Source organism: Nematostella vectensis, chromosome 1 (genome assembly GCF_932526225.1).
Source record: "Nematostella vectensis chromosome 1, jaNemVect1.1, whole genome shotgun sequence".
In the NCBI taxonomy this organism is placed as follows: domain Eukaryota; kingdom Metazoa; phylum Cnidaria; class Anthozoa; order Actiniaria; family Edwardsiidae; genus Nematostella; species Nematostella vectensis.
In genome coordinates this window covers 8,202,610-8,219,927 of record NC_064034.1, presented here as the reverse complement: position 1 = coordinate 8,219,927, position 17,318 = coordinate 8,202,610, and the positions used below count along the sequence as shown (strand labels likewise).

The 17,318-nt window shown below is 40.5% G+C and overlaps 2 protein-coding genes and 1 long non-coding RNA gene across 7 annotated transcripts in view; 1 reads left to right on the top strand and 2 right to left on the bottom strand.

Annotated features, from left to right (window-relative positions):
• Nucleotides 1–11,446, bottom strand: part of LOC5520393 (E3 ubiquitin-protein ligase PDZRN3-B) — a 24,830-nt gene extending 13,384 nt beyond the window's left edge. The window contains exons 1-4 of one of the 3 annotated variants that reach the window (XM_032365477.2): nt 11,243–11,446; nt 1,432–1,982; nt 858–938; nt 130–237 (exon numbers count right to left, since the gene is read on the bottom strand). In XM_032365477.2, coding sequence (XP_032221368.2) covers nt 130–237; nt 858–938; nt 1,432–1,982; nt 11,243–11,285 — 783 coding nt within the window. In that variant the 5' untranslated portion in view covers nt 11,286–11,446. Of the gene's footprint in view, nt 1–129; nt 238–857; nt 939–1,431; nt 2,213–5,426; nt 5,556–11,242 lie in introns of those variants that run through there. The other 2 variants (XM_032365478.2, XM_032365475.2) reach the window with 2 other exon arrangements.
• LOC125572194 lies at nt 5,944–17,318 on the top strand. The gene is made up of 2 exons (XR_007313681.1): nt 5,944–11,102; nt 11,381–17,318. It is a non-coding gene; the product is annotated as an uncharacterized LOC125572194 (long non-coding RNA).
• The window catches only part of LOC5520394 (cadherin EGF LAG seven-pass G-type receptor 2), a 33,353-nt gene continuing 27,664 nt past the window's right edge, over nt 11,630–17,318 (bottom strand). For all 3 annotated transcript variants that reach the window (XM_032365472.2, XM_032365473.2, XM_032365474.2), the window contains one exon: nt 11,630–12,571. In XM_032365472.2, the coding sequence (XP_032221363.2) occupies nt 12,562–12,571 (10 nt within the window). In that variant the 3' untranslated portion in view covers nt 11,630–12,561. The remainder of the gene's footprint in view (nt 12,572–17,318) is intronic.

Sequence of the window (17,318 nt, the reverse complement as noted above, 5' to 3'; positions counted from 1 at the left end):
TCTACACTATAATAATATCAATGGATCAATAAGGTATAGGTGACCCCGCGTACACAACAGATCGACCTACGATTCACGGGCATTTCACTGATAGAGCTGTCAGTATCAAAACCAACAACGAACTCTTACCTTGATAATTCTGTCGTGGACTTGAAGTCCATCGGGCTTAGAAGCTGGCCCTCCCTCGGCGATTTTAGAAACCACTATTCCACCACCCCCAGCAGTTTTGCTTCCGACCTAACCGGGAGAAAAAAGGGAAGCGCTCTATAAGAAACAAAGAGCCACAGTACACAACTTCGTCATTCTTTTGCCTTCTAATCTCTTATCTAGACACAAAAAATGGCAACAGGGCAGAGGAAGCTTTTAACGTTTTCCCCAGACCGTTTCCAAACAAACATGCCAACTTAGCGCATCTCGAGTGCAAATAGGCGCGCGTTCACCGGATTTATCCTTCTGTAACAACGTGTCAACTTTTATTCCGCGGAAAGAAAGAAGACTCCGCAGAATTATCCACACATAGTACGATAACTAAATTACTCTGTTTGATAGTTCTTTTAATGGTAGGGCGTTAATCGTTTTAGGCTTTTCACACTATAAGTCCAAGCTTGAAAATCTCCGCTCATCGAACATAATCAATACAGTGCTCGATAGACCGACACAGAGCGTAAAATAGCAGTAATTCATCGGTTAAATCACAGCAATCGGTCTTGAGATCATCGGGTGAAGAGGGGGGTAGCGTCTCGAACACGTAAAGAATGTTCACTAGGCAGCACGCAGAGCCCCGCAGAGCGCAAGTTTAGCGGTATGATTCGCGAGTTTCTAGTGGACGCATGTATACTCACAAACAGACTGATTACCTCAGAGCCTCCCATGATGTTGAACCCGAGAGATCCATCGATACGCTCCAGAAATACCTCTACCTCCATTTCTTCGACCGGCTACAAATTTATAAAAGAACGCAAACAATCTGTGTTTATATTCAAAAGCATATAAACCCCGTATATACGCTTGCTACAGTCTATTTACCAATAACTTAATAAATGTCGCTCGTCGGGCTAAAATAACAACGCGAATGTAGCTTTATAACAGGAGTTTGAATCACACTCCACGGAGTAGCAATTGTTGATGACTTGAATTAATTTCTGTGACCAAGCACTGGCTGAGCCGAGTGTTCGTACCGCGAGTAGCACCAAGCCAGCACGAACAATAGAGTCTTGTTGTTATTTGCTATTGTGGTTGCCCGAAGGCTGTAGAAGTAATGCTATCGCTGAACTGTAGAACTGCCTCATACTGCGCTTTGTATAGATCATAATGATAACGAAGACGAGCGAGTGCGCTCAACCCCAAAACACGTACACAACATTTATTATTTGATTGCATTCCATAACGAATCAATACCGCACACACGACTCCTTCAAACACGAAACTCACCTTCTCTCCCCTGATCTCGAATAGCTTCTGGAAATAACCAATCTGCGAGCGGTACTCTCGTAATTGGCGTTCTACATTCAATGCCTGGGTCTGGTAGCTATGGAGTTCGTTTTCCAGATTCAGTATTCTGTCCTGTAGCGTTTCCTCTCGCGACGTAGTTTTCTCGCTAAGTTGCTCCTTATCATGTTCGACTTTAGTTAATTTCACTTGGAGTGATGCTATGTGTGTTTGGAGGGCTTTCAAGCAGTCATGCTCCGTACAGTCGTGAAAAAGCAAAGGTAATCCGCAACCTTTCTCGCATACAACAACTTGGACAGAGAGTTCCGGAGAATCAGAATTATCCATAATTTTGCCTCCGGAAGTTAAACCCTCTGCGTATTGGCATTTACGCTGATGTGTTTGAATACTCTCAATCCGTAAAATTGCGGGACATCCACGTTGGAAATTACAGCACCGAATGTTGAGAAGAGAAATTAATCTGGTCAACGGCGGGATCTTCTTTAGGTCGTCAATTGCTAGTTGTTCGCATGTGAGCGGACATGTCCCATTTTCTGCAATCCAATGTACAAGACATTGAGAACAAAAAACATGGCCACAGGTTGTTACCAGAGGGTCATCCAATACTCCAAAACAAATACCACACTTAAAATCATCTTCTACAGGGTCCAAAAATCTCTCGATGTCAAAGCCCATACCCACAGCAACACACGGTGAAAAAAGAAACAACCGAATAATGCCTGTTAACCGATACTTGCACCTCTTTTGAACTTTGCGACAACAATTCGGAGGCGGAGCTAGAAATAAGATCATGTCCCTTACAATACCTGTCAAGCTACGCGCGATTTCATTGGTTTACAGCATTTCCACATGGTCTCATCCGCTAAAGGAGACCGCTTCCTGAATAACGCGCGAAACCAAAACACAAAATGTCAAAGAAACACACGAGAACTAACGTGGCATATTCGTGCGAGAAATTCATTAGGCTGTTCATTTGAATACAAACACGCCCGATTGAGGAAAGTCCAGACGATATTCAAGAAAGCCCCCTGTAAATTTTTACTGCAAACATTGCCCGGTTTGATTACCAAGAATGGATGAATTTTTTATCAATCATGACAAGTCTGCGGCTGACTAAGCAAACTTTGATGTTTCGTTTTACAAGGGACGGTCTGCGAAAGGTCAATATGACTAGCTGATTGGCGCGAATTTCCTCGACTAAATGCAATTAAGATTTGTCTACACACGCATACGGTAATAGCGTTAGCGGGCGTGAGTACTGTGCGTTGTTACGTGTCACCAATCCTTTACTACCACAGCACACATGGAATGGAGTAAAGCTTCTAAGCATTCCTCCGTGGAATATTTTGTTTTGCTATAAGCGGTTTCAGCGGCTCTTATTGAATGCCAAAATTAAACTTGCCCGTGTCAAGGCGATAATTGGTGAGCGATGACCAGTCGTGGTTAGATTTCCATTGCCCACACTGCAGTCTAAGAAAGACACTTGTTAATCTTATTTTGATGTCTTAGAACTCATTTGACAGTAGTTAGAACCTAAACGGACTAGCGCGCACAGCAGATCAACAAAAATATTTTTCTCTCAGACAATACTTGTGTTTGGTATGAAATAGTTGTCAAAGGATTAATATATTTTCTGTTTGGCTAATTCTCCCTAATAATCACCTATTCTACTGCTTTCGGATTCATAAAGCAGACCGCCTGTAATTAGGCTGAGTACCGATAGCTCCTTTTTTGCTTTGTCTTATATTTTACGCAAGTTTAGCGCGCTCAGATATTGGGCGAAGTTAGGGAAGTGCGCGTTGTTTGATTTTCTTATTAGCCGGCGCTCTGTAAAACCTAATAATCCCCTCCCCTCAAAATGACAATTTGGTTTGTACCGTGATGAGATTTTGTTTCCATAGTGCAAACTCAAAACGTTTCATTTCTCGCTTGTTTGAGCTATCCTGTTGCGGCAAATTAGTTATTCCTTTTGAAGTGTAGTCAAGGACAATGATTTCCCAAAACCAAGACAAAAGAAGGCGATTACTTAATCCTTAGCATTTGTTCTATGGGACCTGTGCCGACTAATAGCTTCAATTACTGTAGCTGTGCTGAGATGAAACTGTAAATTTTGCGGTAAAAGTCGAAATACGCACTATTCTACGACTATTCTCTAAACTCCGAGTTGTTAGAACGTTAGATCCCCGCCTCGATCGCAATGATAAATTGAACCAAAGATTGCCCCCCAGAGCTCCGACACCAAGAAACGAAAAAAGAGATAAAAAATACGGCATCGAAATCGTAGGGTACATGAAGGTACACTTTAAAAGTCTTCCATCTATTTGCCTCATGGGTTACTTTATGTCCGGTTTGCCCAAAATCTAATAAATCATATAAATCAATAGCTAGTAATCATGTACGCTCATTGTTTACCGTTGATATTTTCTTAAATTAAATTGTTTACAAAAGAGTTTATGACACTAGTTTGTCATTACAACGCAAGACCTGATTTGAGTATGGTCGAGACAATTTTTTGTACTTTACCGAAACTTAAAATGCCTAATTCACAAGATAACATAAACATTCATTTTCATCATAGAATTTCGACAAAGATTCGGAACAAGCATACATCAGCGTAGAGACATTTGAATTACTCAGTTTTAACACTGAAGTGGTTATAACCTCAAATCCACATTTTTTCAATTTTCTATTTTTGTTATAATTGGTCAGCCGGTCATAAGCCCTAATGTCGCTTAGAACAATTTTCTCTAGCTGAAATGCAGCCGACTCCTTTTTCTAATAACGTTAATTATTATCCTCTCTGGAAAGACCACAAGGAGAAGAGTTTTTAATGGAGTGTTTGTATTGAGGCCTTTCCGATAAACGTTAGCGGGATCTCCATTAAGCATTTGTTTTTGCCATTTAAAAGCGAAATTTAGGATGGCTATTTCCCGCCCCAGCATGACCCTACCACGCCGCTTTCCACAGATCGAATCGCGCGCTATCGCTCTAAGCGATACTCCTCAAAAAACACCCTCTAGTTAGAAGCTTTGCGGCCTGATAACGCGACTCATATAGATAAGACTAAGCTTTAACTTAAGGCTGTAAACTATAAATACAAGCGTATTACTGGAAATTATTCCCGATGTAATTGCACTAGAGAAGAAAACACCGTGTAATTAACTTCCGCAGATAAAAAAAATAGGGTTCAATTCTAATCAACAAATAACCTAGATTTTAATAGCGCGCTTTGGGGAACTCAACATCGAAATAAATGTTCGTTTAAATCTAACATGATAATAAAATAATGCTTGATACTGTGCTTAGATAGTATTTGCGAAGCATCATCAGACGCTTAAAATCTTGACTATAGTTAAAGTAATATCTATCCAAAATATCAAATGTAGCATTTGCGGAACTTCAATGGGCCGCGCTGTTTCTTCCGCCGTTTTCGGCGCTTTAAGCAATGATGCGTCGGAGTATGGTATATAGCGATTCTGTTATAAGGCAGCTCGCCACTTGCATACTACGGATAACAATGTGTGGAGCCCCCTACGAAGGTAATAGCCTAACCTTATCAACAGAAGGGCGAGTTCGTGTGGGTCGCTAGATGAGGGGAACTACTTGAGGATATTCCACCTGTTTCACCATAATATCCGTGTAGAGAGAGTGCCTACAAAGTGTCCGCGCGATGAGAATTATGTGAATCATTCCGTGTTCACTATTATACGCTGCGCTGGTTGTGATGTGATCGACCTGAACCACTGAGATATCTATACTAGAGAGAGCGAACGCCTTCGCAAGGACTCGCATAAGGCCAACTTAGCAGCAAGACGATGGGTATGGAACTCTTAATAAAGCTAAAAATACCTACACGAGATGGACGCAAAGCGGAGAATTTAAAAGAGAAGATATTTAGAAATATGCCAAAAGCGCAATGATTCGCCTAAAGGGTTAACAAAAAGCCGACTCAAGAAGTCACTTGTAAGATCACTTACGTAAAGAGAGAGCCAGGTTGACGTCAAATAACTCCCTGCAGCACCGTGTCACAACGAGCAAAGCATCCGCGAAGAGTGAGCGAGCGCACGACCAGGACACACATCTGAGGCAAGCTTTCACACCTCGGCGCGGCGGTCAGTTGATGGCATAAACTCTGAGGTATTATTAGGCGCGCGATAAAGCACTAAATGTTGAGCATCAGAACAATTATCCACCGGAGGTGCGCGCACAATGACGACTTATACGCTCAAGTGCCCCGCCGCGCAATATCGCCTCCGATTGGCAACTCGTAAAAATAAGCAACTAATGAAGCGATGTTATCAAAACTAGACGTTTTTCACCCAGGGAAAAGTGTCGCGCTTTAGTGCTAGCGTTTGTATTCTCCTGTCATAACCTCCCTTGTAGATCACGGTAATCGCTCAGACTTGAACCATTCGGTTTCGTTTATGGGATCACGCGCGTTAGACGGATATGCCTGATAATCCGCGAAAGCACAAGGCTCACATACAGAACATCTTTAATGAGAATTAAATCTAGTATGTTAGCTTATGGATTTCGATAAAATCCCGAAGGATATAGCCTGTTTTTGGTTCACTGAGATAATAAAAGGCTTTGTTTATGCCGAAGTTGTTTCAAATGCTTTTCCAGTTCAGTCCAAGAAGTGAGAATCATTATATTAAACAATTCGTATCAGCTCAGGAAATTATATCCTGCGCCAAGTTATGGCTTCAGCCTTCAGTACAATCTATTTGTTCCTATCGTACTGGGCAAGCCATAACAAGACGGATAATTCACTTATCGAAGGAGTGAGTCACTTTCGAAACTCGTCGTCCGGCGTCTTATTCTTTGGTTACCATGACAACAGCGCCTTAATAAGAATATTTTTTTAAATCTGCCAGCAATAATACTTGTCTTAAAGATTAAGCTTTCTTGTCTGAGAATGTATTTTAATTTCCACTAGAGTCAGTTTAAACATTGTAAGTAAATGTATGGTGAGATAATATCTCTTAGGTTTCGATTCGTATCACATAGATCCGGTTTAAAGAGACTCCAATATGATTTCGCTGCATCAGGTGTCGTTTGTGTAATGAAGAAGCGTAAGCGTTTTACTCCTACTTATCCCACATCACTTATTCACAAGAGATAACACTTGTATAGTCACTGGTTTAATGTATTCGGCCAGCTTCTGTTTGCCCATAGAGGGCAGCTGGGTTAAGCTTAGCGTCCATTTTGAGTATACATGGAAAACAAAGAAGCTGAAGCAACCCAGCTTGCCCCTGATGTGGTTTGGCACATAGGAATACTATGACTGGAAATTGCTTGATATGCACCAACAAATCCCTACCCCCTCCTCCCCCTTTCCCCCTTCAGTATTGCGAATATTGTGTATTGGAACAACTTAAGGTATCTCCTTTTAACTGTGCTATTACCATGTTATGAAATGCAAGAAAAACAAACAGTCGCTTTGATTGATGATTTTGCTCTTGCACTGACTAACGGCGGGACCATAATGGACCATAACGTGAATTTCACGTAAACTACACCCATCCGTCTTTTAACAACTTCTATAGACATCCATTTTATCCAGCAAGATGCTTTCTAGCGGAATTTGTTCTGGTTGTCAGATTTCGTGTTTACTCGCAGTGCGCGGCAGGACCAAAAGAAAGAGCGTGAAGTTGGATGTCACTTAAACAATAGAGCATCTTACGCGCGAGTCAACAGCGAACCGCGGCATGTGTATGTGATACACTTTCTTATTTGTCTCCAAACACGATAGTCGTCTAGAAAACAAATATCTCGGACCGGCGGGCTAACGCTGGCCGTGTTTTCCCACGGTCTCCGACGCGCGTGGTACGCAAAGGAAGCCTCGTATGAGTGTGCCAGACTCATTTGGCCACAGATCACTGGAGGAGACCGTGATTGTCTAAAGATATCGCTCACAGTATAGGAAGGGTAGCGTACTAATTGCTTCACCACCATGGCTATTTAACACTTGTCTTCCTCCCTGTACAGAGCCGACAGGCAAATAAAGGCTAAACCTAATTGGACTCAGGCTGCACGCAACGGACGAATAAAACATCAGGAAGGCATTTCTCTGTTTTATTAAGAGACTGTTTAACCCTAATGGGAGTTTTGATTGACAGCAACACGCATGCCATCTCTAGAAATTCCGCGAGTTATAATGGTGTCCAAGAATTTCTGGCTCTTAGACACGTCTAAGAATTCCATTCACAGCGTCAAGTTATTCCCGGCACTTATACATGCTTCACGGTTTTTCCAATGCAGATATTCCCGACCGTATACCCTTGGCGATGTTTGCGTGCAACGCAGTCAAATAGGTTCGGACATGACAAGCGCGTGATTTGACAGTCTCTACGAGATTACGCACCAGTCCCGTGCTAGATCTGTCTCATCCATGCGCACCCCACTCGCGTCTATAAACATTAGACCCATGCAGTTGCAATGAAGATGTTATCTTGAAGGGGCGCTAATTAACCCATCTGGACTCATTACTAAAACATCTTACAGATGTAACTGTCACGCGACGTCCAAAGACGAAACCATTCGGGATGATAAAACTGAGAAATGTATCTAAATCCCGTACTTCAGATCTGTGTACTGTTGGCTCTGAGGTGTGGATAAACACGACAGTGTCATACTCACTGGCTGGGCATGTCATGGGACATTTAGGAAGCACCCACAAAGAGTGCTTGGTCTTTAAGGCATGTCCCCGTCGTAGTAAACACGCCATGCTAGGGGGCTACAGATGGATACCAATAGACAAAGAAAATCTCTAAACACATGTAAACCTCGTATACCGGATGTTTCTCCTACCGGGGTCTGTGACAGACTGCATGACTCATTGTCTGGGCACGCTAAGGACAAGTTCAAATAAGAGATCTACAGTGGCGGGACGGGATACGGCTTACGACTGACGCGCATTATTTCAACTTCATCGTTTTCCCATGATTTTGGCAGAATCACAGACAACAATGGCATCAAATATGCCTCCATGGTCACCGATAGACTGGACTCGAGTCAGATCATACGGTATTAATGAGAGAGCTAGATGGTCCGAATCACGGATAAAAAGGCCCCCTTTGAGCCTCATAAATATGTGTATATATGTATGTTATAAATAAATGTTCCTTCAACAACGCTTGAATTCGAATGAATTCAGAAGTTACTCAAGACTTGTATTTCTTATCTTCCATCCGCCGTCGGGGCGAAAGAGGTCGTTCCTAATTCCTTATTTAGGCCATACCTTGGGGTATCGATAGAATTGTCTAAGATGATTGACAGCTGCAGAAAGTATTGTTTACGGTTGGATGACTAAAAGGCTTTTCTAAGCACCCAGCCCTAGAGCTTAAAACGACGCGCTATATTCAGACAGCAGACGAACGATGGTCTCCTTTAATCCGCGATTATCAGATGCAAATGCGACCGGAAGAGAGGCTTTTAACTTTGCGCCTCTTACATTGTTTTCCTCAAAACTAGACGAACTTTTCCTAATATCAATCAGTGCCTACTATGATGTCTTTTTGCGTTATCTGTAAACGTCTTGATCTCGAGATAAGGAAATTTGACGAACCCCTACAACTTTGGTAACAAAATCGCTAGACGCAAGCGCGGCAGCACTCACAGACAAAGCATTAGGGACTTAGAAGATCTTGAAATTTAAAATTGATATAAAAATGCATACACAAACAACAATAAGAACGAAATAAATATGAAGGAATCTGACACTCGAAGTAATTTAAATTGGGCTGGTTTTCAGGTTTTGCTCTGCCATAAGCAAAAAGCCCATTAAAGAGAAATTATTCGATATTTAGCAGCGTGTCTATTATCAAAGATAACGGGTGGTGTTCTGTAGTGGCTTGTCTGTCTCAGACACAATCGACGGAAAAACGACCCGTGTCCGGGTAGATTACGCCGATAGCCTGACCGCACCATCACCAGCAAACATAGCCCACCACTACCATTTCAATATCATCAATTGAAGGTACTTACTGAGGTTTTGTCTCGGCGAATGCAGCGTTACGGTACGCGGTTAACATTACAACTGACGGAAAACGGGAAACACAGGCGGGCTGGTGGACGCATGCGTGATAGAGGCAATGATGTGATCATTCAAAATGGATGGGAAAGCTAATACAAGTGGATTCTACACTTTGCCACTTGGGTCTCCCCTCCGTTTAGCAATCAAGCGCTTTTGGATCCAATTATGTTAATATTTTAATGTAATATGCTCTTAAGAAAGAACAAGGATAAAAGAAAACTCATTTTCTTGAAGGGTAATCTAAAAACTCTAAATCCGTTTTAGAAATAGGGAATGTCTATTTATTGTCAATTCTTAGACAAATGACTAGAAAACGTTTGTAATATCCTTTTAACACTCATATAAGTTGCACTTATGAGCCATTTCTGACGGAAGGTTTTTATTACGATCAACGAGCCAATTTAGTGGAAAGAATTAGTATGGAAAATGTGCGCGAAAATTTTGTTTGTTCCTCTAATTAAATTGTCGCGTCAAGTTTTTTTTTGCTTTCTTGCCAGAGGGTTAGACTTTACGGCAACGGAATGAGGCCATGCACTCCATGCATGTGGTGTAGTTCATTATCACGAATTTCAGCTTTTTTAATGGACGTATTTGCAAAACGCCCTTTAAAAATAATAACGTTTTACCTGAAAACACAGAAACAAATGTAAAAATAGATCTTTTACCTGAAGCTCACTGTATTCGACGTTTTTGCATAATTTGACCCATAGCATATACATTAGCACCGACAATGTATACCAAACAATCAAACTAAAATCAACTAAGGATGAAGCCACAACTAGACCTACCAGTATATGCTGCGCATACGCATTCATAAGTTTCACAAAAGAAACGATAACATGCCCTCAGTCAAAAAAAGCACTCTGCTGTTAGCCTGCAACTATTTTCAAAGCAAATCAAATCAAGTTATATCACTCACTTGTCGGTATTTCCCAAGTGCCAAGGGCCCTTAAATAGGAAACTTTCTCAAGATTTCCCGATAGCTAATACCCTGACTATGCCTTTTACTTTGCCTTTGCCTTACCCGCGTTCTGGGACACAAAATTTTCCCTTTGAATTAGATCAAGATACCGCAGATCCTTAAGGAAATATAACCTCCGACGGCCAACTATATTATATCTTATTTCTTTTATATGCTCGCGCCATTAGTGTTTATACATGAGGCGTTTATCTTCATGGGAAACTCCTGCTACGACCCGCAGACTTAAAAAGGGACCGACATATTTTGTGACGACGATTTTATGACATTGGAGTTCTATTTTGTTAAACATTCTATAGCTTAAAAAATAGAGTCAATTTATTATTCATATAGCAGCAGCAGCCGGCAAGTTGTTTTTGTTTTGATTTCAATAAGATGAAAAAGCGTGAAACCATAAAACAAAACGATACAATAAAGATGCAATGAAGATTATTGTAGAATTTCTACTTTCAGCAAAACCCACGGATAGCGGCACTTTATGCCGGCAGCTAATTGCTGAAGGAAGAGCCATCTCTGCACATCAATTGGATGCGATCAGAAAACACCACTTGATTATTGAAAAACATTGTTCCGCCAATACGCACGCGATGATCGAGTACTAGACTTTGGGAGCCAGGCGGCACACGACAACCAATGGTACACACTGACCATGAGCGAGAAGTAGCCCATACTTCTACTCACCCATACCCCTACAGCATCCAGTCAACATTATTTGACCGTTTTTTTTTTTTTTTCGGGCTTTTTAATTTATTACAAAGAAACCAGACTCGACTTACCGTTATAACAATATCGCTGTAACTCCGCTATCATACAGTCCATTCTTGCGCGAAAACCAAATACGTGCTCACAAGCCAATCAATGGTCCCTCTCACAGTACGTCATAAACAGTAAACTTTATGTTTCTCCTTCCGCAGCAAGGAACCCAACAAGAGAGAGCGGCAAGTAGAAAACAAGTAATGGCCATGCCTCCCTTGATGCTCAGTGCGCGCGGAGTAATAATAACCCAATTTGTTAATTTGCTCAATAACTAGCACGGGGTGGTAGCTTGTGTCCTCAGGGCTTTAAACTTGACATTAATTAATCTAATTTTAATGGAAAATTCCCTCAAAATACGAAGTCTGAAATGGACTGCTGGGTAATTTTCAGAACACAACAAGATCAGGTTAATTTCGAACTTTTTTTATTTAACACTTTTTACACGAAATGCTGTACAAATGCCCAGTCTATAAGCAACCTCGAGCGCGCTTTTTGGAGAGAAATTCAAGAGTCCACATAAAAAAATCAACAGCAAAGGGTTTTTAACCATAATGCCGCCATCTTGGATTCTACACCGCCACCTATCTTGGATTGGGTTTAAAGTAATGGAATAAAAAACAGAATGGTGGCATTGTAAATCAGCTATAATACGTTATTTGTTCTTAGGAACTAGAGTGCGAATAAATGGTTACTGAGTCTTGAAGCATTCGCATCATTCTCATGTTAAAAGACACAGGGTTCCCACAGAACATTGTAAGGCGCTGTATATTCGAGTAAACGGACTTTTGAGAAAAAAAACATGACTGAATGGCGAATTAAAGATTGTCATTTAAGTGTTTCATTGTTTTATGTGGTGATGAACAAAAAAGAACTTGCACTAAAGATAATGTCATTTTCAGCTCGTCATAATGACCAGCTGTAGGCGTTCTTGGGCGCGCACGACGACACAGAAGACCAAGCGTAAAAACTATGACAACCATTGCATTGGTGCATTCCACAAATATGAAAATACCTTTTCTATCTACATCTGTCATTTAAAATCACTAAACTGAAATTGGCGAAATTGTTTAAAAACGCGATTTGAACAAAAGCTTAGAATTAAAAGGTATAATTTAAAATCTAAACTAAATAGTATTATATTCTATACAGCTGTATGAATCTTCGTGCAGGTTTTAAAAACCCTAATATAGATAAATCCTTCGCACAAACGTGCTAGATACATTATGACATTGCAATAAAATGATATTTCACCTAAACGGGGCGCGCGCTTCGTCAACGAAACACAAGCCATTATAAATAAGAAATAACTCGCTGATTTGACCTTGGAGTGCACCAGCCTTCAAATGAACCTGCAAACAACAAATCAGGTCATTTAGTATCACATGGATGAGATATACCATAGATGTCGCCTGTAAAAAATAAAGTGAATACCAAAAAGGCAAATCAAGGAAGTACAAGAAAAAAAATGTTTCCAAGATCCTCGGGGATCCTGGGTGTAGAGCATAAGGGCAAGAAAGGCATGGAAACGAGCGAGAGAAAAAGGAGGCGAGGAGGAGAAAGGAGGGAGGGGAAGTGAGAGAACGATGGGGAATCCTATTTTGTAAATATCAGAGTATTGCCAGGGTACAGTAAAGCAAGGGTATGGAATTTTATTACAACTGGATGACCTTTAACCCAGCCGATACAGGCGTGAGATGAAAAAAAAAGAGGCTTCAATCCATATGAGAAAGCGACTTTAATGAGAAAGCCCCATACAAAATAAAAGAAAATAAATTTTTGTCTAAACATCATGGGGTACGATATAACATCACCTCCAAAACATTCACGTCTTTTATTCCTTCTTTTTATTAATCATAGGAACAGGAGTTGGGGAAAAGTATGCTTTAATTGTTCATACAATTTGACTGTTTATCTAAACAAGTATTCTCGATAATATTCGTGCTGTTGTGTTTATGGAAGCTCAATCCGTTAAAAGGCAACACTTCATGCATAGGTTATAGCATGGCTATGTTTATGGATGCTGAAGAACGGTTATTTCCTACGCCAGCACTTCTCAACACCTTTTATTCTATGTTAATCGTGCTGAGGTCCACAGCCGTTAAGTGTCAAGTGCGTCACGATACTGGTTCTGGACAAATTGGATAAATTTGTCCATTTTAGCGATGGCGGCTTCAAGGTTTTGTCATGGTTTTCTCGTCCAACCCATTACTTCAACAGATCTTAGCAAACATTTTAATAAAAGACATGGAAGCATTCCGGCAATGTCTTGGAAGTATGCCTTGTAAACGTTTCAGTTAGACTCATCCGAAAATATAATCTTTCTAGCGAATCAAGACTTTCCACTCGGTCTAGCTGCCCTGCTAAATTCCACTACGCAGACTTAATCGCGTGTAAAGCTATTCTAGAGAAGGGCGCAATGGGTACCCCTGACAAGGCTGACATGCTGTGCTACACACACGCAAAAACACAAAATAGAACTATGCGAATGAGGGCACACTCGGTTAGTCGAATATCGGGTGTGGCTTAATTGGTTAAAATGTGAAAACTTTGGTGGCTCAGTACAGCAGTCATGTCATTTGCCCCGTTAGTGTTTAAAGATCTTCTTGTTGTACCAGGCTTGCCGATAAGCGACTTTGTTTATTTAACAAGAAGCACCATGACCTCCTATTGTGATACCAGGTTACACGTTTAACACTCTACCTGCAAGCAACGTTGTGGCCAACGGGCCAATATCATTGACTTTTAACACGCTTCTATACCATACAGTCACACTCGTGTTTATTCAGGTGGATTTTAGAATAACGAGATCTTTACTGCGCTCCTTTTGTCATTAACTACCATGTTATTCGTGGTGCTGAGGTAAAAACAGGTGCAATTTTACAAGGGACTTAACTAAAATCTCCTGGACGCCCTTGTCGCTTGCGATCTCAATACTTATACAAATATTTTGTATAAGCTCGCTAAGGTCCACTTCGCATTATAGGGCTTGTATTTTAAAAAGGATAAGCAGAGTGGACTATTTTTGGCAAAAGTATCCGTCTTTGTACTCGTATTCAATAATTCCGGAACCTATTTCTCTAATGTGACAGTTCTTTTAGCTAATGCTACTGTTCCTAACCTGGCTCTCTGGTAGCACGAGTCAACACAGCATCCGCCCTCGCATATTGTTGTTGGCAGATAAAAAAATAATAATAGAAATTAAGGGTAAGCCAATCAATTTGAGGGATAAAAGTAAGGAATATTTGAAAAGACCATCCGCCTATCGCCACATTGTCTGAAAATTGACACAAGTTGTTTCTGGCAGCAATAAAGCTTTGGGGTGTAGCCTGGTTTTGTGTTACATGGGTCCTATTGTTCCGAATAACATAATATATAACCAAAAGGAAAATGACATTGGTCTAAATGGACGACTGTAAGTTTTATGTTGAATGGGTACCTGTTACATCGCTATATTGCCTTGTTTAAAAAATAAGCCCATAAGTATTAAGTGTTCCGTTCCATATAACAAAACTTATATTTACTGTCTGTGTTTCTAAAGAATATTTAATAGTATTGTTAGGACTAATCAAAATTCCCTGCCCTAGAATTTGAATCGTTGATGTCAAGTCTGCGCGACACTCTCGCGACTCCATTGGGAAGATGTGAACGCTCTTTGAAAAGAAATATTTAAGCAACACATGATAATTTACAATTTCTTTGTCAAACAGATACCTAAACAATAAACAGAGCGAATATCCATTTTATTTTTCAGAGGATGGAATATCAAGAACCTCTCTATAAGGGGAATACATAGACAATTGCGAATTTTTGCAAAGTGGGAAATACATAGACAATCGCGAATTTTTGCAAAGTTTTGAAGAAAAAATGTTCTCGCTTATTAAAGCGCGATGTAAAGTAAAGTTTGTTCTGATAAAACGTGATGCCCTTAGCGGCAAGTTAACTCCTTTGTCTTCAGTAATCCAAGTTGTCCTTAATTCGATGTTAATTGTTAAGTCATTAGGGCTAAGAAGAGATACCGCAAGGACAATACTCAGACAGAGACAGCCATGTCAGCTGCGAGACGTATGGTTAACTTGCTCGATAGAAGCGCTTATACTCCTGGAAAACAGACGACACTGATGAAAATATTAAAGCCACGAGGAAGCGAGTAAACAGCACTTATTTGATAAGATTTAACAAATAAGCGTAAAACACTCTTTAATGAGAAGTAAATTAAACGAGTCAATAAACTAACAAGATATAAAGAAGGACTGCATTTGGGTACGTGTTTATGTGTCATGGCCGAGAAGAATAGGAAGCCAGACAAAATGCTTAAAAAAGTAAGATTAAAAAACAATCGCGATGGATTTGCGTCGGTTTATTACTAACGTCCCAAGTATGCAACAAGCATGATCGCTATGCTTTGTTAATAAATCCGAGCACAATTTTTAAACATTCTGGCAAACCAAACAGGTGTCATAGCAAAAAAAAAATCATATCTATTCAAAGAATCCAGAGACTCGGTGAATCGCGGCGAGTTCAAAGACATTTCACTGTAAGTGCTACCCGCGCAGTCAACTTACACACGGGGTTTTTACGAACTGGTTGAAATTCAAGCGGTAAACCAACGGGTGAATTAGTGTTGCGTTAAACAATCAAATCAGCTCGTATGTTGCTAGTGTTTTAGCACGGGTAATAGCTGATTTAGCAACCTTTGCTATGCGCGGTCCGCGGTTCATGTATTGATTTTTATAGTCTTTTATCTAGACCTTCGCAGGCAAGCCCTACTTGCGAACCGAACAAGAAAAGATATTGCTTGGTAACAGCCTACATAGCAAGCACTTTTTAGCGAGGCATGCGATTTTTAAAAAGACTTTATATTAAAAAAACCCCGGTGTTTTCTCATTCTTATATTCAAGCTGAAAGATAGGTAGAGCCAAGACCCCAAACATATAAAGACGCCTTCATAGAAGGTTAGGCCGTTATGATTCATTGTAAAAATTGCGCGTTTGTTTGATCTGTCAGCTGTTTACCAAGCACTTTGAAATATTGATGCCTCGCTGGGAGAGGCTTGGGAACTTGGTAGGCCTAGTGGGAGGTCTGCGAAGCTATGCACTTACTATTATTAAAAGCCTTAAGGGGTTTAAGAACGGAAAACGTTATAACTATTTCTATGGTCAAAATTCAAAATAACGATAGTGAGCAGCGCTTGTTGTTGTCAACGGATAATTGAACTTTTTTAGTAAGCACCTGAACAATGTATTTGTATCCTAGTTTTTAGTTTATTTTTAATTTGTTTCGCGCGCAGGCGAACATTAAAAAAAAAAAAAGAATCTATCACCATTTTAACCCGATTAATAAAAGGATGGAGAAAGCTAATTTAATTTTATGATTCAATTTTCTACATTCTGTATGTACCAGGAGTTTTTTCGTCATAAAAATATCAATTAGTTGCAAAGCCCTTGACAATCAATCAAAATCAGCCAAGGATCACCGCCGCCACGAATATCTGACAATCAAAGCATACATGATAAAGTTCAAGAGGAATCAGCGATGCCACATCGAACCTGCAAGCAAGTGGTTCCTTCACAATCAATCAAGCCTTACCCTTTTAGAACTAAGAAACCATTGGTATATACTCATGTCGAGCACAAGAAAAATAAAATTTACGACGATATGATATCGATTTAGGTGGCTTTCTTGAGTGTTATAAATACAGCGACTATGTAGCGGCACAGTATAGAACACTCGAGCAAACCACGCACATAAGTCCAGTGAACATCAAAGCTTCGCTAACAGCCGAAGGGCAGACTAAGTGAAGGCTGATAATAAGACATGAAAGCGAGCGCTAATCGGTAGAACACTCGAGCAAAACACGCAAGAGAAGCGAAGTAGAAAAGACGTGCCTGCAGGCTAGATGCCGACTGCACCGCCTTCACCGTGTAGCGCGCTTTATAGAGCAATTAGGACCCCGATAACTTAGCTGACTTTTAGGGAGTCAAAACAATGGAGTATCTATTCACAGGAAATGGATACGAAATTAATGGAAATTACGCGAAAATATGACTTGTAAGCTCGAGGGCGATCGGTTCAGGGTTATTTTGATTCGGAAGAAAT